Below are 23,115 nucleotides of genomic sequence, written 5' to 3'. Positions count from 1 at the left end.
CGAAGTGGTAGATAACCGATCTCTGGAGGCAATCAACCGTCGGAGTTGCCATATCAACTATTGATTTGGCAACATACGCGTCAATGTGCACAGGGGAAAGCCGAGGAAAAACACCTCGGAGGAGACACCAGGTGAAAAGCATAGCGAGTTCCCCGAAGAAGTCTCGAAAGCAATAGAGGCGGAAAGCACTGAATCAACCAGGAAAGTAGACCTGCTGCCCAGTGAAGAGCAGAATCTGGACGACCTAGAAAAAGGACTTCTAGGGATCAGGGTCGACAGCGACGCGCAGGAAAGCGCCATGGCGGAGGAGGAGGGCGATACTACGAGTGGGGAAGAGCTCGAGACAATAACAGAGCCGATGGCCAGCACATAGATAACCCAGATAAACTTCCACCATGCGAAAGCTTCATCCGCGGTGATTGCAAGGGCAAGTTTCAAGGAGAACAGTGGAATATCGTTGGCTCAGGAGCCCTGAATGTACCGGGGCAGATTCGCGGTCTACAAGGAGGAAGCATGCAGGTAATTTGGGACTCCCCTTGTGAAAACGAAGAGCTTGAATAATTCTTAAACGTAATTCAAAATATATATGTTTTTCAGAGTTCCTGACCGGGAAAATTGTGGCTCTCCAAGTCTCACTGGAAGCCGGGAGAAGCATTGGAGAGGCGGTCGTGGCATCGGGATACTTCCCAGGAGACGACATCCGGGTTCCAACGGAACAAGCCGCTAAACTGGGGAAGTACTGTGAGAAAAGGGCGTTATCAGTTCTCCTCGGCTGCGATGCCAACGCTCATCACGAAGTCTGGGGAAGCGGACCAATCGAAGAGGTGAATACCTTCTTGAATTTATTCTTAGCAATAAGTTAGGAATATATAACTTAGGGTACACTCCAACATTAGTGACCAGCACGAGACAGGAGGCACTAGACATAACTCTAGGAAATACTCTAGTGAACGGGATGGTCAGGAACTGGGGGGTGTCGGATGAGCCCTCTTTGTCTAATCACAGAATAATCACATTCGGCATTGAGAGTAGCTCTGAAATAAAAAGAATAATAAGGAATCCCAGGAAAACGAATTGGGAATCGCGATCGGGGAAACAAAACGGAACAGCTTCAGGGTATTCTCTGAAGGGATCGAAAAAATCACAGAAGCAACCAGGTTTTACGAAACTGTAACCAAAGACGGGGCGGTATCTCCTTTCTGCTTGAAGAAGGAAGATAGGGTCATTTAACGAGAATGAGGAGGACAAGGTACACCTGCTTCTCTGAACTCAGTTTCCGGGGTCCTACCCCACGGCGACAGGCGACAACAGTCTGCCTGATACCCCAACAACGAATAAAAGGAGAACTGGAAACTAGCAAAAGAGGTATGCTCAGAAGCTAGGGTAAGGTGGGCAGTAGGAACTTTTAAATCACTGAAATCACCTGGAGTAGATGGCATGTTCCCAGCACTAATCCAGAGAGGCCTAGGAATCATCTTAGAGTCTCTTCTGAAGGTAGTAAGGGGGAGCATAACACGGGTAAAAAGGACCATTTTCACCCTAAATCTTTCAGACCAATTTGCCTAACATCGTTCGTACTCAAAACGATCGAGAAGGTCATAGACAATTATATTAGAACTAACGTTCCAAAGCGTAATCCCCTACATTAGTGTCAATACGCTTGCCGGACAGGACGGTCAACTGAAACTGCTCTGTATCAGCTGACGAATGTACTACGGGATGTCATAGAAACAAAATAAATAGCACTGTAAGCGTTTTTGGATATCGAAGTAGCAATCGACAACACATCGCACACAGAGATACAAGATGCCCTGAGCCGCAAGGGAGTGGGAAATACCCTGGCATTCTGGATGGGCAGTAATAGAAGTACCGGTAGGTACAAATTCTATTGTCATGAACACTATTCAAGGTTGTCTACAGGGCGGGGTACTATCACCGCTTATGTAGAGTATGGTAGTGGACGAACTCCAGGATTCGCCAACAAACACTGGAATACAGGTCCAGGGTTACGCGGACGACATTGTTTTAATATGCAAGGGCAAATATGAGGACACCCTATGTGATAGAATCCAAACTGGACTAAGGGTTACTAGTGCCTGGTGCTGGAAGGTGGGACTGCGGATCAATCCAGCCAAAACCACCGTAGCAGGCGTAGGCTTGATTTCCTGAGGGCCATAAGGTGGTGGAACGAGAAAGAGAGGTCAAATATTTGGGAATTAAGCTAGAACAAAAATTAGCCTAAGTCGAAAACGCTTGTCGGAAAGTCACGACGGCTCTGATGACTTGTAGATCCATAGCAGGGAAAAAATGGGGTTGCAGCCCAAAGATACTATTTTGGATATATACTGCAATAATAAGGCCAATGATTACCTATGGGGCGGTAATCTGGGTAGAAAGAACCGAAGTCAGCACACAAGTCAGGGAATTACCGAAACTCCGAAGACTGGATTGCGTGTGTATCAGTGGCGCAATGAGGACATGCCCAACGACATCCCTGGAGGTCCTTCTGGGATTAACCCCTCTCCATCCACACATACAGATGCAGGCAAGGATGGCCATATTCAGGATGACCCGGAGTGTCAGTGAGGCGGGGAGGTGCCTAAACCGAAGGAAGATTGATATTCTTTCTAGGTGGTCTCCCAAATTACTGATATCAAGGGATAACATTACAACGAGGTTTAACTTTGATAAGAAGTTTGAAATACGTTGGAGTAACAAGGCAAACTGGGAGAGCGTGGCTGGCACATACGACTTAAACCAAGTTATCTTGGGCGGGCCTACCAGGAATGGAGCAGTCCAGGGCGACCTCATGCGGACAAAGGATTGCTTAAGCCTCACTAAAAAGACCCTCCGAATCACAGTGGGAATTCTCACTGGTCACTGTATGTAGAAAGCACAGAAAAAAATACGTTCAGATATTTAGTTCTACCGCGAACTACTGTTCAGGTTATTCTAGATTATCTATTCCAATTAATTCAGCATATCATTAAATGCAGCAATACAAGACACCTCCAACTTAACCGCTTGGTATTTTATGGAAATGGGAATGAACATAATGACCCCCACCCTATTGTGGCACACATCCATTAACGACCACTTCTGCTCCAAGCTGTATTTAATTACATCGCATTTGCAATTAACATGATATGTATCCTTAACATCCTATTCACTTCCTAGCCATGTGATTCCATCTGGGATAAATGAACTCTCATATTTAGAACAAATCTAGTGTGGTCTTTACAATTCAATGCAACATCATTAAATTGCAGTTGCATCATTTACTTAGTGGCCAATGCGTGGGTTCATTCCTACTGGGCCTGTCACCTCAGACCATGGGTTGGTTCTATATCCTTTCAAGATTGTCGTTTACAGAACTTTAATTCTTATAATGATATTCAGTTTATGGCACTTGCATCGAGAAGTGGTAGTTGTTTTCAGCCCTACTAATGTATGTAGAGTGGATGCCAGGATAAGACGAAGAAAACATGCAGGAAGAATAAGGTTGGGAGATCAGGTTCTGACAGAAAATTACGGACCCGTGGAAGGATAAAGGCTCAGCAAGAATTTGAATGCAAGGATGCTTCCATAAATCACTTTCAGACTTAGCACTATGCTTGGCATAGTTAGGGAAAATCTGCGGTTAAAATTATTCCTTTGATAGAAAATCTCATTCAAATTTCAGATGTAGTTTCGCAGATACAACTTGAACCTCTGGCCTGTACCTGGCACGATGTTTCTCTTCTATTCATCATCACTATGACACGAGCAGAGCTTCAAAATTACCAACATAATCCACTTCATCACTTCAATAATTCACAACCCAACTATAAGTTATTGGAAATCCTGAGCACATTTGCTTCATTAGATTGGATAACCCCATTTCACATTCACATCTTGTTCAGCTGAGCTTGCTCCAGATCCTTGAATCGAAGATGCTGAGTCCTTTAGATTGCGATAAAAATTTCTCAACCATATTAGGACTAAGAAGGGCGGTTGCAATTTTGAGGGAATGCACTCAGACATCTTGCAGCCTGTGCGGCACCAAAGCCAGGTTCAGCGCTCCCTGGACTCCCGCGCCCCAACCCTATCGCAGGGCGAGCATATCCCCACTTCTGCTTTTAAATCCAATTACGAATGAGTGAAGCCGTTCACCAGCCAACCGCCGACCTGCCACACTATGCCGTCTCACCCCCCTCCCACCACACACACATTCTTGAGAACTTGGATTTTTTCCATGAACCCTTCCTTACCGATTGCATTATGGATGCTATCAAACCATTCGCATTGAACCAGGCAAGTTGACTTGATGCTCGCCGGGAAACTTCACTAGAGGAAGCGCGCAACGCAACTTGGAATTGCAAGAAGGATTACGGCAAGGATTATCCATTCATTCAATGTAATTTTCAATGAGTATGGGAGGAAATCTTATCAAAGAAGTAGTCAATGTCTGTGGCATGTTTTTCCGATGTGTCGTCCCTTGAGCTTCGGAAAAGTTGCGAGTAATCCTTTTTGGGGGGTAGGAAACGGTTCGTTGGTACTCGTAATAGGCAACAGTATTTTTTGCATGATTTACTCAGTCATTGAGGTGAAATTAAATTGGATTTAAAGTTCGTGCTGAATTGATGACAAAGATACTTGCCTGGTGGGGAGGGTGTAGGTTCGATTCATGTGCAATTCATGGATATGTGCATATTATATTCATGAGATTCGGGGTGGGAATCGAGAGTTATTGAACGAGGAAGGGTGTGTGTGTAATGAAGTGAACTATTTATTATGATGGAGGTTTAGAATTTGCAGAGATGTGAAGGGGTGTAATTTGCGATTCGGAGAGATATCGCGTGGAAATCGTTTGTTTCAATAACCCAGTTCGGTTGGAAAGGAATGTAATTGATCTAGAAATCCATTTGAATTGTATTGACTGATAAGTGATGTGCATACCACTTTTCAAAAGGGTCATACTCCAGTTAGACAGTTGTCATTGAAAAACTTGCCACTTCAGGAGAAGCTTATGCCCTTTTTGTGCACTGAAGATAGTGCGCTACTGTGACCGAATTCGTTGAATGTGATCCTCTTGAACTCACGCCTCGGGTTCAAATCCCGGTTGTATTCATCTCCATGTTCGTCTTGCTGCTATAGGCTTACGGTTTACGCAAGTATGAGGATGGCGATATCGAAGAAATTTAAGAGGAAGAAAGGGAAGACACTATACCGAACCCCATTCTCCCTAACAGGGTGAACAGACTGTATATGTACACATGGTACAGAAGGTCTTAGAAATTAAGGCAGATCGGAGGTGGTAGATATTTTTAATAACCACTGTCGGTGCATGAAGACAGATTTGTAAATTGAAAGGTGGCAGCTACCAAGGTAACAGATAGAATTGACAAAGATGTTCTGATTACAGTTCAGCAGAATATTTTTAGATAAATGGCCGATTCCTCGAAAAAGCAAACACTGGTCTCTGGAATAGACAAACCACTATGTTGACAGAAACGCTCTCTAAATATTGCCCTTTGATAAAGCAGAATCAAAGCGACGAAATTTCAAAATTGGAAGGCTCTTCATTATGGTAGAGCCCATGCATTTCGAAAATGTGACATATCTTCTGACAGCATACATCAAAATCAGCCCTAAATAGAAGCCAAGAAATAGTCAAGAATCTCCCCTTTTAATCTGAAGCGTTCTGGAGGACAATCATTAAGAAACAGTTTTCAAACCACTACCAAGAGCGAACCTTTCTTGAAATTAATTTCAACACTGAAAGCTGTTTTTTCATCTTCCACAGGCATTGAACATTTTCGGATCATGGGGAGGGATCTGAAGACACCGAAAGTTAGGCTGAAGAGTTCGTAGGCACACACAAAGATGGCGCCACAAGTATTAAATCCATCTGACTTTTAGTTAACCCTAACCTTCAAAAGACACGTGTACAAATTTGACAACTGTCGGACTATTAGTTAGTGGGATAGAGCATTTTGAGTGAAGTAAATTGAAAAAGTTTGAAAAAAAAGGAATTTCCTGTGCTAATGAAGCATTGTTTTTGGCAAAAAAATACTGCTGAAGCCAAGGCTTGGCTTAATAAACATGAAAAATGGTTTGCTAAGTTTAAAAGATGCGAAACACCGAGGACGATGCACACTGTGGACGCCCCAAAGAAGCTGTTACCGACGAAAATATCAAAAAAGTCCACAAAATAATTTTGGATGACCGCAAAGTGAAGTTGATCGAAATAGCTGAGACTCTAAAGATATCAAAGGAACGTGTAAGACATGCATGAATGGCTGGGTATGCCAAAGCTTTGTTCAAAGTTGTTGCCGAGCGATCTCACAATTATCCAAAAAGAACAACCTGTTGACAATTCTGCACAATGTTTGAAGGTCTTCCTCCATATTTACGCATCCATATGTGACAATCGACGAAACATGGTTCCATTATTTCACATCAGAATCAAAACGATTGTCATCTGAGTGGACTGTACGTGATAAACCGATTCCAAAGGGTCCAAAAACTCAATAGTCGGCTGGCAAGGCTTGATAAAGTAGGCTCTATAAGGCCGACAACAGGCCTCGAATCCAGTGTTCAAATCTATTTTCATCGAGCATCCACTGGAGCAAGTCCAATACTCTGTAACCACAAAGGAGGGCTACATCTTCAATACTGTTTTGAGGATGACTGGCCGTATTTCTGAAATACAACAGGATCCAACCATAGCAGCAAAATCACAATTCCCAAGGATCTTCGGAGTGAGATGACTAAGGAAGTAGCCCTGCAGCGTCCTAACATCAGGCGTGGTGACACCTTTCGCACATCGCTGTCAGCCTTAAATCTTGGTCTCCTTTCGAAGGTACCGAACCAGCAAGCACCATTGAATAAATTCCTACGCCAGTCCAAGGATAAGGATATTGCATAGTGAAGTGAAGTTGACGAGGCATTTCAGCGTTATAAGAATTTGATAACTGAAGCAACGTTGCTCATCCATTTCCGACTGGATGCACCCTTAGCGCTTTCTACTGATGCATTTAATCTGTAATCGGTATTCGATCGCACGACAGCAGCCTTTGGCGGACTTCCAATGAAAACTGACTAAGCCAGAGAAGCTACGATCGTACGATCGCGAATTCCAGTATTCGTATTTTCAACACTTGCTTGAAGGCGCTGATTTTGTGATGAAAGCAGATCATAAACCATTGGTTTATACCTTTTACCAGAAAACTGGATTAAGCACTTCTTCGGTTAATCGTTGCTGACGCTTGGTCCAAAGTAGAATCAATTTCCCTGTCATCGGGCATCGATACCAAGCTTCTAACAGCCGAACAGGCCAAAGATTTGGAGCTGCAATTTTTTCTTTTGTCAAATTCAACATTGTTTCAGCTGTCAGCATATTGAACAATCATTCAGACCGTTTGCTCTTCACACATTAAGCAAAACCCTTTTTGGCTCGTACCATCGCTACGCTCACCCCAGTAGTCGAGCCACCAGCAAAATTATCAAAAAAAGTTATTTTGGGCAAATATACATGGTGACTGTGGTCGGCTGTGGTCTCGTACGTATGTTAGATGTCAACGATCAAAAGTCGAAAGGCATACTAGAAATGACTTCCACCCGTGGCCTCCAACACGTTCGTTTGGCTACTATCAGAACGCTCGTGCTATCAAATATATACTCGACTGATCCTCTCGTTGGCCAGAAGCCGCTCTATTGCAGATGAAGCAGATGAAACAATAGCCTGCGCATTCCACGCGAATCGGAGCACCATTGGTCATCAGTACCGGTCAAGACATACAGTTCGAGTCAACTTTATTCAAGACATTGAGCAAACTACTGGGATGTAAGCGAACCCATATGACTCCATCCGGTATCCATTTTCGAATGATGCAATTGAATGCTGGCATCCCACTCTGATATCGGTAACCATATTCCATGAGGACAACACACTTTCAGTGGGGGTGTGCTGCAGTTTCAAGAAGGATTTCAATGCCTCACCAGTCGAAGTAGTTCTTGGAACAACAGTTGTTGGAAGAGTAATTTGTCGGCGTTAATAAGGGCAAATGCGATCCTCATATTTTCTTACAGAGAATTAGACAACATACAAAGGGGAAGCAGATACAAATAGGGTTCATAAGGAAAACTAAATTCTCCATGCACAAAAACCTTTTGATTTGCTTTCATCCACATTGACAGGGTCAAAAAGCCATTTGGACAGAAACGTACAGACCTTTACAACATGCTAGAGGAAACCAAATCTACGAACTAGCATGTCACATCCAATAGACACAACAGCAGTCCCAGATAAACTCACGACTTCCTCTACTTCGATAGCAGCCAAGAGATCTGCAAAGCATGAAGCTGAAGACCTCCCCCCACCAAAATTCACTTTGACAGATGCACCTGTCATTTTCGAGCCTTACGTTGATGAGGTTTGAATTCCAAATCCTTTGGAGACTTGATATATACCAAATATCTTTTGGAAGAAAATGTCCTTCCTTCAACTGCATGACATACAAACAAAAGGCCGCAACAAGGCAGTGATGTGGTACGCGAGTGGAACAGCCAATTACAGGCCATTTCACTCAGGAGCTAATGAAAGACAATCCCACTGCTTTGACATCTTGAATATAGTTGGGCTAGCTAACGTGATGCCTTTCACATATAAATTAGAAGCGGTGAAAAAGGACATATTCTCGTTTTCGCAGAGCAGCCTTCTTTGTCGATTTATTCTGGGGCCAACACGGACCTAGATTATCTGTACGAATATCACAATGAGCTAAACATTCTGATATCGACAATATTTCCTCATTGTCCTATGCTACCAACTGTATCCTCCAAACTAGAATTCAAACAACTAAATCTGAAATTCACCAGAGGATCAAAATAGAACACCGAAGCTTTCATAATATCCCTAAACATCACTAAAAACTTTGAAAATTCTCTCATAATTTCCTCATAATGAAAAGTTATAGTAATAATAATAATTATCATGCACCAGCTGAAAACTTTCTATCCTTAATATCCCTCTGGGCGCAACACAGAGACAGCAAGTTCCTCAGGATTTTATTTAAATGAAGAAATAAAAGAATTCTCACAAAAAAGAAATATCAAAACTTCTTCTGCGTCCTCCGGTTTTCATTCGAGCTTGTCTAGCTCCCTCCATTACTGCTTTTTTGCAAATTTCCTATTCTATGTTTCCTTTTTTTTTATAAAGTTGGCAGTTTGCACTCTGTCAGGATCTCAGCCGGGTGCAATACAATGGGGCCAGCAAGACCATTTAGATTCTGAAAATTTTCAAATCGTCATATTTAATTGCTTGCGAGAACTTTTCCGTCCATCATGCATTCTACATGTGTACATACGTAGCCGCTCGGGAATATCTTGAGGGTGGAAGTCATGAAAATGTTAATTTATCTGACTATTGGATTTCAGAGTTCCATGTATTAAATATAGCAAAGTTTTTCAGGATATTTTCAGTCGTATTCCATGGCTTCGGGGCAGGGGTTGTACAGTGCAGAAGGAGAAAAGTCTTCGCTTTAGAAAGGCAATTTCAACCTAAGCGAGCTGGACCGGAGGATATTTCAATTTGATCTGAATTACGCAGGAACAGGTTATGGTCCTTGGTTTGCTCAGTGAAAATATTACGGTGTTCGCCACGCTCCCTCCCAACAAGGATCCACAGCGGCTTCGTTGCAATGAAGTATGAAGGGTCAGTTGCCTCAGTTCGCTTTTCTAGCTCCGAACCCTTATTTCACCCATGATTTGAACGGAGTACCTGCAAGGACATTCACTCTAGGGTAAAGTTGCTACTTTAGTTAGCTTCCAAGTGAATAAAAAAACTTCGGTTAAACCGGAGTAAATATTTCATTTTCCTGAGCACAGCACAGATTCATGTTAAGGGAAAGTTTTTCCGTTTAAAAACTTTAAGACACCCACAAGGCATAAAGGATCTGCAAGGTGCAAAGTAGTCTCAGGAGAATGATGACTTTAGTTGAGGAAAACTTGTTTGGTTGGCATTTGACTAATGGAATTCATTTGAATTCTTTTGAAGATTTCGCACTTGTGACCTTGTATGTGTACGGAGACGTTACTTCTGTCAGGATGTTAAGATAAAAACATTTCTTAGGAGGATATACATTAGAAAAGCACCCAATCTGCAATTCTCCGACAACTAGGGAAATGACCCTCTATCGAAAAGGAAATTCGAAAGAGAAAAATCAATTTCACGCAGACAAGAATACATCTCTGCGTGAGGACTCGAGGACTCGCGAGAATAACACCTGAATATGTGAAGAAAGATCTCGAAGAACATGGCTTCCACCCTATAGAATGTTTCTTCATCAAGACGAAGAACGGACCCTCCAGACTACTAAAAGTACTAATGCTCAAAATTGATTGGCCACCTAACAGTTCAAATCGAGCCAAAAAAAACCGCAGACAAGCCAATCACAGTGCCACAGCTGCCAGCAGTTTGGGCATTCAGCGAGTAATTGTTACGCCGAAGTGGGGTGTGTAAAATGCGAAGGATCGCATCACTACACAAGAGGCGAGAGAAAACAAGAAGAGAAAGCACCCTGCACCAACTGCAAGGGAGAACATCCAGCAAGCTACGGTAGATGTCCAAAAAACCCAAAGAACAGCTCCCGGTTTCCCGATTTGTTTGGGGAAACCAGAAGCTTGACGCTTCAAGTGTAAAAGGTTTTGTGTTTCCCTATGTGAGAGCATAACGCAGTTTTCCATTGTTATGGTTCTGAGTGTTGGTCGACTATAAAAGACAATGAACGACGGCTTGCGGTAATGGAGAAATGTTGCGTTGGACTAGTGAATATCCGCGATCGATATGGGGTTGCACCGGTCGTGTAAAAACTGCGAGGCAGGCGTCTTCGATGGTATGGTCGCAATCCGCGCTAACGAGAATTGATGTATTGATAATAGTCAACCCCATACGCTTCACACTCGATGTTTAATATTGTTAATAAATCTGAAGAACTTAACCAATAACAGATACAAAAAAACAAGTCGGGAACCAGTAAGCTGGACGCTTCAGTTTTGTGTATTTCTTTTATAAAGACATTTGAGTGTGCATTCAAATTTTTGAATTTGCAAACAAACGACAATTTTCACATTATATTATAACTTCACTAGTAACAGTGCACTTTCCACCAAACTTATTAGGATCATGCTCTATATTATACCCTACATTGTTGCGTGTTGCTAGAATGAACTTAAGGGAGGCTTTGCAACCAATTAATAAAAATTATAGTAACGTACTATTATTAACTCTATTTAAACATATATCGGTACAGAGGGTAGCCTAGGCGTCATATGGTGGCCACCTTTTGATTTTTTTTTCAGACAAATTGGTTGAGTAGTTTCTGACAATGGGCCCGTTAAAGAAATGATCACTTTCCATCCCCCGCACTCCCCACCTTTCCAATAAATGTCAAAACTAACACGGGCCTCGAAAAGTACTAACTTAGACCTTTCATTTGATACCCCACATGACTATACTTGATGAAAAAGAAATTTACACCCCCTTTTGCATGTATGGGGACCACTCCTTAAAATCTACGTAAAATTATATAACTCACTGTATGCGTGAGCGTTCCCACTTTTCCATCAAATTTGGTGCAAATCGCAAAAACCATCTCCGAGAAAAATGCGTGTGATGGACAAACAGACAGACAATAAAGCGCACTTTCCCGATTTTTTTCGGATTTTTGGATTGGGTAGTTTTCGAAAATGAATTTTCTTTCATTTTAAGGTTGTACATTTTGACTCCTTACTCGCGCACTTTTCAATTCACGCCAAAACTAACATCAGATTCTGAAAGTATTAACCCAGACCTTTCATTTGATACCCTACATGACTATATCCGGTGAAAAAAAATGTTAAACCCCCTTCTTTGCATGTATGTGGAGCCTCCCTTTAAATTCCATCTAAATTTATGTCACTCGCTGTATGCGTGGGATTTGATAGCTCCTAACGGTCCACAAAATTTCGTTTGGATCAGTTTAGCCGTTTTGGAGAAACGTGCGTGTAACAGACAGGCAGACAGCAAATCGATTTTAGTAGGATTTTGACTTTAACTTTATTTGTGCAAATATCGAAATGGAATGTATTTTGAGGCCTAGATTTCGTTCAGATACACCACTGTGATTTCTTTCATATTTTTCGGTTGGATACGTTCTGAGAACGAGACCAATTATACTTTTTGAGGGTCATCTTTTGAGCCCCCACTCTCTACGTACCCGAGATCAAATATGGGACCAGTTTCGAAAAGTAGGGTTCAACCCTTGCATTTGATACACCATATAGCCACATTCTGTGACAAAAAAAAATTTACACCCTCCTTTCGCATGTATGGGGAGCCCCTCCTTACACTCAACACAAAATAGCGCCACTTCCTGTATGTAAAGGGATCCACAGACCACACGCCCCCATCAATTTTCATGACAATCGGTCCAGCCGTTTCGAAGTAAGTCGGGTGTGACAGACAGACGGCCATCAAGAGCCTAAGGAGAGAGTATGTTGGAACGCAGAGAGCGACCCTAACTATGCATGTGACTTCAGTTACAAAAGCATTGTCTGCGGGTAAAATTCGCATCGGTTAGGTCTTATTAAGGCTATGCAAGCAAATTCCATTAAAAAAGTGTTTCAAATGCCTCGGATTCGGACATGTGGCGAAGGATTGCACTAGACCACTAATTGATCCAAACTGTGCTGAAGATGTGGAGAGCGAAATCATTTGGCGAAGGACAGCAGTAAGAACCCTCACTGCCTTCTATGCAGGGAAATCAAAGACCGCAGTCGCAACCACATTACGCATAGCACCAGGTATCCAGCCGACAGGATCGCTTTAAGTACCTTAGGTAAATGAGAGTCATCTAGCTGAATGTAAATCACTGCCAAGCCGCCCAGGACCTGAAAGACACAGAAAGTGTATGAAGAAGAAAACGATGTTGCTATTGTCTGAACAATACAAAAGCCTCCATCAAAGCGTTTGGGAAACAGACGTAAGTGGAATGGCTCTGATATGGGCTTGGGCTAATTGAGCCTTGCAGCAAGCAAAGAAGCATCCCGAACACGATTTTGTGTGGGTCAATATCGATGTCTTCTACATTTACAGTTGTTGTGCCGCTCCAAGTATACTCTGGGTATTGCAGCACGCTAGATAGTCTGGCGAGAGACGCCAAAGGTCGCAACCCCAAAATTATTGCTGGCGATTTCAACGCAACAGCAATGAAGTGGGGAGCTCGGAAAACAAACGAAACGGGAAGAATCCAACTCGAGCTTTTCTCCCGCCTAAACGTCACCCTGGCGAATATCGGAAGCGTAAAAACTTTTAGGCGTGGAGAGCTAGGTTAGGTTTAGCCGTTTTGGAGAAAAGTGCGTGTGACAGACAGACAGACAGTGAACCTTCGCCCAAAGAAATCCTTCCCCACTGGTAAATCAACCTAATCAACAAATCGTCAAGACGACTAGAAAAAATACATCAACATAAGCGCTGTCTTCCATAACGAACCCTAAACCTGTAGAAATGGATTAAGTGTTGAGTTACGTGCAATCATCATTATCATCATTATCAACGGCGCAACAACCGATATTCGGTCTAGGCCTGCCTTAATAAGGAACTCCAGACCCAACAGACAAAAGACCCAACTCCACCAATTCGATATCCCCAAAAGCTATCTGACGTCCTGACCTACTCCATCGCTCCACCTTAGGTATCCTAGGTCTTCTTTTTCTACCATAGACATTGCACTTATAGACTTTCCGGGCTGTATCATCCTCATCCATACGATCGCAGCACAACCGGCACCATAATCGATGTGGCACTAACAAAGAATATCAACAATCACATCACAATCAACGTCCTGGACGACCTCTCATCGGACCACAAACCGATGTTAGGTAGGTAGGTAGGTATCAGTGGCCGCTCCGAGGAGCCCAATTAGCGCTGTGGTGCGCCGTTCTGATGCCACAAACTGTGACTATTGTTATGGGAGCAGGGAGGCAGAGTCTAGCCAGCTCGGATCTTCAGAGCCAGCCCGTAGCATTCACGAAAAAAAGCAACTCTCCTACCCTGCAGCTAGGAATCTCTCTGAGGTCCCCAAAGAATGGTTTACCCAGTGTCCGCAGCCTGACTCTAGCCAAAGCTGGGCAATCGTAAAGACACTTATCACCAAATCCTAACACAATACACCACAATGACACAGTTAGAAACATTGGGCTAGATAGAAGCAGAAATCTCAAATCTAACCTCCCAGATAACATCAACTAAACAGGAGAGCACCACGGAGACAGAAGCGAACTGGCTCGATAAAATCATCAGAGTCGAAATCGACAACTTCAGGAACCAACAGTAGGAATACTTCCACCAAAACTGGAACCAGGAAACAACAACTTCTGGCGGCTCACCAAATATTTTAGAAGAGGCTCAAAGAGACGGATACCCAGAATACATGGACCCAATGGCCTGAAACACTATAAGGACGATGAATCAGAAGAGAAATACGAGTCAGAAACAGAGATAATAGACCACTCAACCCAAACCGAAGGCATGGAACTGCAAACAGACCAACAGGAAGTGAAAAACATCATTCAGCTAGAACCAAGAGTACCGCAAGGATCACCTCTGCAGGAAGCGACCAACACGATTATCAACTATTTCAAGAAATGGAAGATAAAAATCAACCCAGAGAAAACACAGGCAATATATATCACCAGGAAAAGAAACCAGAGACCCGCAAACATTAAAATCGACAATGAAAAGCATAAAAACACGGATCGAATAAAGACGGAGCACAATGTCCACCGAGAGAAGGGGATCAAAGGTGTCTCCAACACCAGCTCCAGTATGAATCATAGTTCCAGGTGGAAGGATATACAAAGGATAAGTGGAATAAGTGGACCCGGACTAAAACTAGAAGATCTTCTAAAATAAACACGGAAAAAATCATCATCATCAACGGTGCAACAACCGGTATCCGGTCTAGGCCTGCCTTAATAAGGAACTCCAGACATACCGGTTTTGCGCCGAGGTCCACCAATAGATTTCGTCATTGTGTAGGCTACGGAATTGTCCATCCTCATGTAGGGGGCCAAAAATGGTTCCCGAGATACAGGAAATGCGACAATTCAATAAACAAATTTTTAACCAAAAAGGAAGCTCCTCCTACCGATTCACGTTTAAAGAATGCCTAACAAACCGACCCCACACTTGAAAATGCCCAAAAGATATTTTATTAGAAATATATTTGCACCTTAATCCCTTCCTATTGAGAAACCTCACTCCCTCATTTATAAAATAATTCTAATCCAAATTGTAGCATGAAATCCTTCGCAACGTAGCTTTCCCATTCCAATATAAACTGACCACGGAAAAGGGAAAAATCAAATGAAAATTCTTTCATTCCATCTGAAATTGTTTTACATTGTAATTCTCCAAATATTTATTCTAGGTTATTCCAAGACCTAGGATCGCTCCTCTTGGCGGATTTAATTCCTGCCTCCCTACCTGTCTTCCTCCAATCTCCTTCCCCCTCCCTTCTTCTCACCTTCATCAGTTAGCACCGGCAAAGCAAAAGAAAATTTTTCTCATGGAATTTCCACAAAATATGGTAGAATTTCTGGAAAAACTGACGGTGAGAGGATGATAAAAATCTTCACAATGATAGAGCAAGGAATTTTTATAGATTCAAATACACCAGCGAGATATTCACTAAGCAATGTGAAAAACAGAAGGAGCGACAGAAGCTAGAGTGAAGGAGTGAAAATCCCGCTTGCAGATGTTTTTCACTTTTCCTTCCAGTGGTTTTTCTCTGTCATAGATGAGAATTACATTTGATGTGGAAAATAATCTAGCGAAAAAATACGAAGAGATTGGATTACGTGTTAGAATTTAGATCTGTGTGCGTGGATAGGATTAGAAGAGATTTGATAAGATGTAGTGCTAATCCGTGCCTTACATGCTTTGTAGGAATTGGTTGTTTCAAATAACTGCGAAACTGGAGTTAGTCAATCTTGAATAGATATTCTAATATGAGGAGTATTACCAAAGCGACCGTAGACGCCTGTATCGCAGATATGATCTCGAGATCTGACGAGAAATGCCCAGCATAATTTAAAACCATATGGCAATTAGGTCCTGACATAAGGAGCATCCAAGTTGCGGTCGTTTATGCCCTGCAGCATTTTTGAGCAGTTCCGCAACATCTATCTCCCTCTTATGGAGTCCCACTCCAACGTGGTATACTTGATGTTACTCGTACCTTAGGTTTCCGGCTAAAAACTGCTGAAACCATGACCGAAAATCAAAGCCATTTTCTCCTGCAGAGTGCGTCTTTGAACTTCAGACCGCAGAGAACCAGCATGTTTTTCGAATACATCTCCGGGAACCCGACCAAATATTCCCGAACACCTGGTCGCAATTTGAAGTTCTCCTTCTGCATCTCCTAGGCCTGCAAAATGCGTACTTGAGCCCGAGTTCTACGAAGAATGAACTTGAGGTTCCTTACACTCACAGTGTTCGGGTATCGAGGGACTGCTTAATACTACTGATAGTTGGTTTAATTTAGTTGGGGGAGCCACAGCTCCAAACACTCAGACCTTTGTTAGGCCCGTAGTACTATCCCCGGATATCGTCTATTCATCGTTAGCTGCTTTCCGGTTCACCTCCAAATGGATTGCGGGTAAATCTAGAATATCTTCCAACTCCGCGGTCGATGAACTACTCATTGCTGCTACTTAAGCAACCGAGACTCTGAATCTGCGTCAGAAGCTTCCCGCTGTTAACACCAGACGATGCACCCTTACATCAAAATGGGTTTTATCATGGATGTATACTTCCAATGAATCCGTTTTCGTGAAAGTCCTCAGGTCTTACCTATCCCAGTCCTGTAGCACCAGTGCAATCTGCAAGATTTCTGGTATTGTTCCTCGATGTGGTGCTTCCACGTTAACATGAACTCAAAATGTACTCCTAAATATTTGGCTGTTGTTACCAGCTGAATTTCCGCCCTTGTTAAGGTGGGTAGCGTGTAGCCGCCGCACTTTACGTTCCTAGTGAACATAACTAGTCCAGCCTTCCTAGCGTTCACCTTGAGAACATTATGGGGGCACCAACTGCAGTGCTGCCTTCAGGCGGCCATATACTGTGCCAGGAAGCTTGCCAGTAGTTATTGCGGCTACATTGTCCGCAAATGCTTATACGAAAAACTTTGTGTGCTCTAAAAGCTCTAGCAAGATGTCCATAACTATGAGCCATAACAGAGGAGAGAAAACCCCTCCCTGTGGAGAACCGCTAAGACACCTTGCCTAAATAGACTTCTGTCCGAACAATATGTGAATCTTTCTCCACTCTAGTTTGGGAAGGTTCCAACTGAACAGCGGGTCGATTCGATGCTGTCTTGCCGCGTTACAAATCGCTGCGGATGAGCCATAATTAAAGGCACCTCCGATGTCCATGAATGCGCCTAAGGCGTATTCTTCATCGGACATCACTTTTCAATTTTTGCTGTTAGCTCATGGAGTGTAGTCTCCGTGGATTTGCCTTTCTGGTAGGCATGTTACCTACAATGAAGTGGTCACTTATCCCTTATGAACCAATCTATTGGTCCTTCCAGTCCTTTTAGCAGAAAGAAAGTCATACTCATCGCTCGGAAGCTTTTTGTGTCTGTGCAGGTGGGTTTACCTGGTTTGAGCTGGTTGAAATATAGGCGTGTGCTAGGCAAGCACGGTATATATTCCGAATGCCCAGACTCAGGGCATCCATTTCCTCTATTACTAGAGCAGGAATTATGACATCCGGACCTGCGGACTTGTATCTATGGAACGAATAATATCTGTTGGCCCTGAGATGAGATTTGGAATGCTATCTGGGAAGTGCACTTCAAGCAAATGGTTTGCCATTTCTTCATCGCTTTGTGTGTACCTCCTGCTCTGTAAACGTAGATAACCTCACTGCTGGCTACGTCCTTTGACAAGAATCCGCTTTAGCTTTGAACTTGCCTCAAAAAAGTTGGTATTTTCGCTATAGCGTTCAATGATGATCGTTTGGTCGGCCTTATATTATACTCTTCTTTAAAGCTTTATATATTTGGAATGACTTTTTTTGACTTATACATATATCCCTAAACTGTCAGCTTAGAAGCTCACGTCTACCAATAGCAGCATCGGGTCCTATTCCCAGATAGATTGCCATCTGATGTTGCTTATTGACATTCCCAATACAAGCGGTAATGTACAACTATCCATTACATTTCATCCAAAGATTAGCAGACTCACTACGAAAATAACGGGCGAAATCTACCATTGCCAGAATCCAATAAGTCTGGGTGAAGAGAAATTTCTCAATAGGTGGAGACGTTGAGAAATATATTCTTAATATGTTTGATAGTACCAATATCGGTGGTGCGTGTAAACCCTAATACACGGCTAACACTATGTTGAGCCCTCAAAAATGAGGATCTGTCGAGGGTAACTTTCTTCCTCATCCGGAAGTCCCGTCTTCCGCATTATTCTTCTTCTTTTTCATTTTCTTCAGTCTTTGTCCCGTTCACAAGCGAGGTCGGCTCGTCGTGATCGTTTTCGCCATCTGGCTCTATCGAATGCCTGATCTGGGTGCAATCTCGAGGCTTTCAAATCCCCATCTAGCGTATCAAGCCACCGTTGTTTAGGTCTGCCTTTTGGTCGTTTACCATCGACTTCGATGTTCAGACCAATCTTAGCAAGTGAATTCTCGTTGGCACGAATTGCGTGACCATACCATCGAAGATGCCTCTCTCGCAACTTTTCCACGATCGGTGCAACCTCATTTCGGATGTGATCTAAACGTGTGACGCCACACGCCTCTCGTCTTGTAAGCCAAACTTTGTAGTATCCTAAAGGTGCAGTGCAAGGGAATGCATCCGCTAATATGCAATATTCTCTCCTTTTCTTCCATTTTTAACACCTCCTATCTTGCATAATACACTTCACAATTTCCTTTTTCTCATTCCTGACATTTATTTATATAGATCATTTAGAATTTAAAAAAAAAATAATCATTTCATTTCATTTATCAAAAAATCTACCACCTGTTACCTTTCCCTAAAATGTCTTAAACTGATTTATATCTTTGTATTCAAGTTGTCAATTTTCATATAATAACCGGTCAAAAGGGAACATATATTTCGGAATGCACCCCTAACGGTTGGTCTGGTTGAGGCAAGTAGGGAGGATTTTTTGTTGCAGACACTAGCGGAACTGGAGACTGGCTGACATCTTATTTTGTTGAAATTAAAACCGTGAGCAGTCAATTTTAAGAAAGAAATTAGAGCCAAACTTCTGGTGAACATGCAACCGGCGGTAAATACTAGCCAAAAGGATCAGCTTGTTGTAGAACCATACAATACAACATTGTCTGCACACCAATTGGTTGAGAACACAGACGAGACGCACAGCATAAATAACGAAGCTCTTATGACATCTCCTTCAGGCGGCAGGATTTGAATGCCAGCGATTGGTGAACGACAAACGTGACCCGGGAGAGTCCACTGAAAGGGATTGTGTGCAATGCGAGTTGATGTATCAGTACTGACGTCCTTTTTTCTGATTTTTCGGTAACGGAAAGAGCTCCGCGCACAGAATTTAGCAGCGCGTAAGTACCGATTCGCCTAGTTTTCTACACTCGAAAGTGTGCAGCGGGAAAAGTTGCCTTTTGTACCTTGTTTGTGGTTGCTAGGCCGTTCCGTGCCCAGGACAATCCACCCTCGTCTCCGTCTGCAGTCTAAGCCTCCGGTTTAGAAGATGACTTTAGCAAATATCACAGAGAGCTCAGAGTGAGGAATTTTGAATCTTTTTGGAACAGTTCTATTATTTACTTTCGTATATATCTTTTTTATTTTATCTTTATTCGTTTTTTTTCTTTTCATTAATTTGATTTACTTTCTTACTTATCCTTATTTTATTTCATATTATGTTTCCATCCATTGTCATTCTTTCGTTGCCTTTGGATTGGAATATACCGTATCATGAATTTGAACCAAATTCCTTTAGTCTTAGGACTCCCTTTTCGTCTCCTCCTCCAAGAGCCTGAGGATGTCAAGGCAGGGTGCGAATCTCAGAGGTCACGCTTCACAAAACATCTGAGGCAGGGGAAACATCTGTCGAAGATGTGACCGTCGTGGATCCTCCCTTTCAATGGCGGCACTCGGGTCCAGAGTTTTACGGCTCCACAGGTGCGGTCGAGCTGTTTTTTTTTTGTATTTTAGTTCCAGATTTAGCAGGCGTATTGTTTATTTCAGAAGGTGCACGCGAATCCCCATGTTCTTGTATGCTTTAGGATCCGGTACGGGCCCACTTAGCGGAAAGGACACGCGAATTTTTGGGAGATTACATGTGAGGAATCGAAGCGCTCAAAGGATTCCCCCCCCCCCCCATTCCCCAACCTGGCTAGCACAGAGATGTGCAAGCCCGTGTCGACGAAGCGACTCGATGGAGTTTCAATGTTTCAGGGCGGACCTTTACATTCAATTTCGCCATCTCTTAAATTTTTGGAATGGCTCTTCTCTCTCAATCATCTCAGACCACTGAGGGTGTTCTTTTGACCATTGTAAGTTATTTTTGGTCATTATAACTTGTTCCATGCATGACATCACGAATTCCTGAAAGTGTCCCTAGCCTATGTTTTCCTTTAGTAGGTAGAATCATCAGAGTCTAATTGCTTGGCACTTAGTGCTAGTATCAGGCACTACGCGAGATTATGACATTGTTTATTTTAGGACCGCAATTATTACCCTGACTTGACTCAGGTACTCATTCATAGCTGCCAATTCTTCTGTCAACTGTGAAATTTTAATACCGCCCTTATGTTACGCCCACTTAGTATTTTAACCACTAAAGCTCTATTCATACTATCCAGCAGCTAGCGTGTCTATCAGGTAACGTATACAGCACAGCATAGACGAAAGTGTTTATCTATCCAGCGGATAGCGAGCTCAGCACTGAACGTGTCAGGCACAATCGAATTCTTCCATGCGTTTAATATGAGAGTATACATACTATCCGACAGCAGGCGTTCCGTATACAGCTGCGATACGGTATTGGCAGAAGCCAAGAAATGACGAATCTTCTTCGGGTTGAATTTGTTTGATGGAGCAAAATTATTGCGCATAAACACCATTCCTCAGCTCCCAGTGAAACTTTCCGCAAATATTTCATACTTGCATTAATGATTTTATCAATGCAAATTAATGATAGATGAATACATGTAAAATTAATATAGTTTTTATCAACAAATGCAACATTTTGATATAGATTGACCTCCAACAACAACAACAATACCTAAAAAACTCCAGTGCATGTCAATTTTTGAGAATTGTGGGGTCCTAAGTCCGCATCAACTTAATGCTGGACCGGACCAAATGGGAAGCAACTTACTCCCTCTGTTTTGGTCCACAAACCTATCGTTTAGGGTTTAGCACCCAAACTTTATTCTTTGCTTCCAATGGAATCACTTTTCCCTACAGGGATGCATTCTAGCAGGGGGTGGGGGGAATATTCTTTGCAAGAATTTTGACTTGTGCTGTGCAGTGTCTGTGCGGATACGGAACGTCTACTGCTGGATAGTATGAATAGAGCCTAAGCGATACTTCGAAATATTTCTCCACATGAATTTCGAATATATTGCTATGGTCCTTTCTGAATTATATTTAGTTGCAACTTTCTTTATGATCGCTGACGATTAGTTCCTTAAATTCCCTTTGATACGCCACAAATCCTAGTCATTTAATCTGTTCATACTTTCTACCCTTCCATTCGTCTCCACTCATTCGGAGCACATTGGTTCATTCAAGAACAAAGGTGTCTCATTTGTCACAAAATTTAAAAATATCCTGCAGATCCCTAAAGTTAAGTTGCTCCCTCTAACTCTGAACCCTAAAATTTGATTACATCGCTCCTTCGCATTTGTACTAACACCATTGGCATTGGAAAAAATAGCTTCACCGCGTCTCACTGGTTGCTACATTTTCAATTGATTTCCGCTGAACGTACTAACCATATTAGGCATTAATCTGTGGTTACGAAAAATAATATTTTTTCCCATCTAACTTTGAACAAAAGTCGTTTTCCTTCCTCAACCTCACGCGCAGCAAACAACTCATACCTTGGAAAATTTACTCTTTTTCCGCACATTTCCTAGCTTCACTTCCCATCTGCCGGTACCCCGACAGATTTCCCAACGTAATATTACGCACCATCTAAGATATTAGCTTGGAAAAATGATAAAGAGGAAATGTGTATACAAAATAAGATACTTGAACGTCGTACATATGCATAGGTAGATATTATGCTGGGATCAGAAGTATCAGGAGCATCAGCAACAGAAGCAGTAACATCAGAACTGGAGGAAAACTTCTGCAGGAACAAAGCGAATTTTTCCTTGAACAGGTAAGAGGGAACGCATTACCATTTGTGCGAAGCGGAAGATACAACGTATGGAAATGATACTTCTGTCACGAACACTTAATATGAGACGTAATTTACGTGGCTAGGTAGATGCCCAAGTACGTAAGACGATTATATGCGTGTAAATATGGTAGTTGCTCCTTGGTTAGGATATAACGTGATATTAAATTGAAATTTTTACTAAATACGATTACGTACCTCTCTCAACTCGTCGTATCTCTTTTCCGAAGCCTGTAATGAAAGATGGAGATAAAATTAGAAGTTAGAAGTGATAAAGATTAAATTGAGGAAATACATTAAGGGATTAAATTAACAGAACCATATCTCCACTTGTCAAGAGGTCTTCAAGGATAAATACCAGGATGCAAAGATATTTTTTTGGAATTGGCAACGAAATATAATAGTCCCTAGGCAAGCCTGAAAAAATGTCCTTGTTCTATTTTAGCTTGCAGGTATGCACTGGCGATGCTGTTATTTGTAAAGCCTATAAGGATTGCTGCCACTCTGTTTCCTTACCACCAAAAGAGCAGAAAGCAAACGGTAGTCCTCCTCAACGAGTGCATAATGCTATACCTCAAGCAATCAAGGAGGACCTGCGAGAAATATGTAGAGAGCTTTGAAGTTGACAGTGAATACTAAGTTCATCCTCTCCGCTAAAATCGACATGCTTAAGAG

General features: G+C 42.4%; 1 protein-coding gene across 3 annotated transcripts in view; it reads right to left on the bottom strand.

The window, feature by feature from the left end:
• The window catches only part of LOC119650694 (disintegrin and metalloproteinase domain-containing protein 10), a 299,715-nt gene that overhangs the window by 179,626 nt on the left and 96,974 nt on the right, over nt 1–23,115 (bottom strand). For all 3 annotated transcript variants that reach the window (XM_038053675.1, XM_038053673.1, XM_038053674.1), the window contains one exon: nt 22,639–22,671. In XM_038053675.1, coding sequence (XP_037909603.1) covers nt 22,639–22,671 — 33 coding nt within the window. The remainder of the gene's footprint in view (nt 1–22,638; nt 22,672–23,115) is intronic.

Source organism: Hermetia illucens, chromosome 3, assembly GCF_905115235.1.
Source record: "Hermetia illucens chromosome 3, iHerIll2.2.curated.20191125, whole genome shotgun sequence".
Taxonomy (NCBI): domain Eukaryota; kingdom Metazoa; phylum Arthropoda; class Insecta; order Diptera; family Stratiomyidae; genus Hermetia; species Hermetia illucens.
This window is presented reverse-complemented; position numbering and strand designations above follow the sequence as displayed.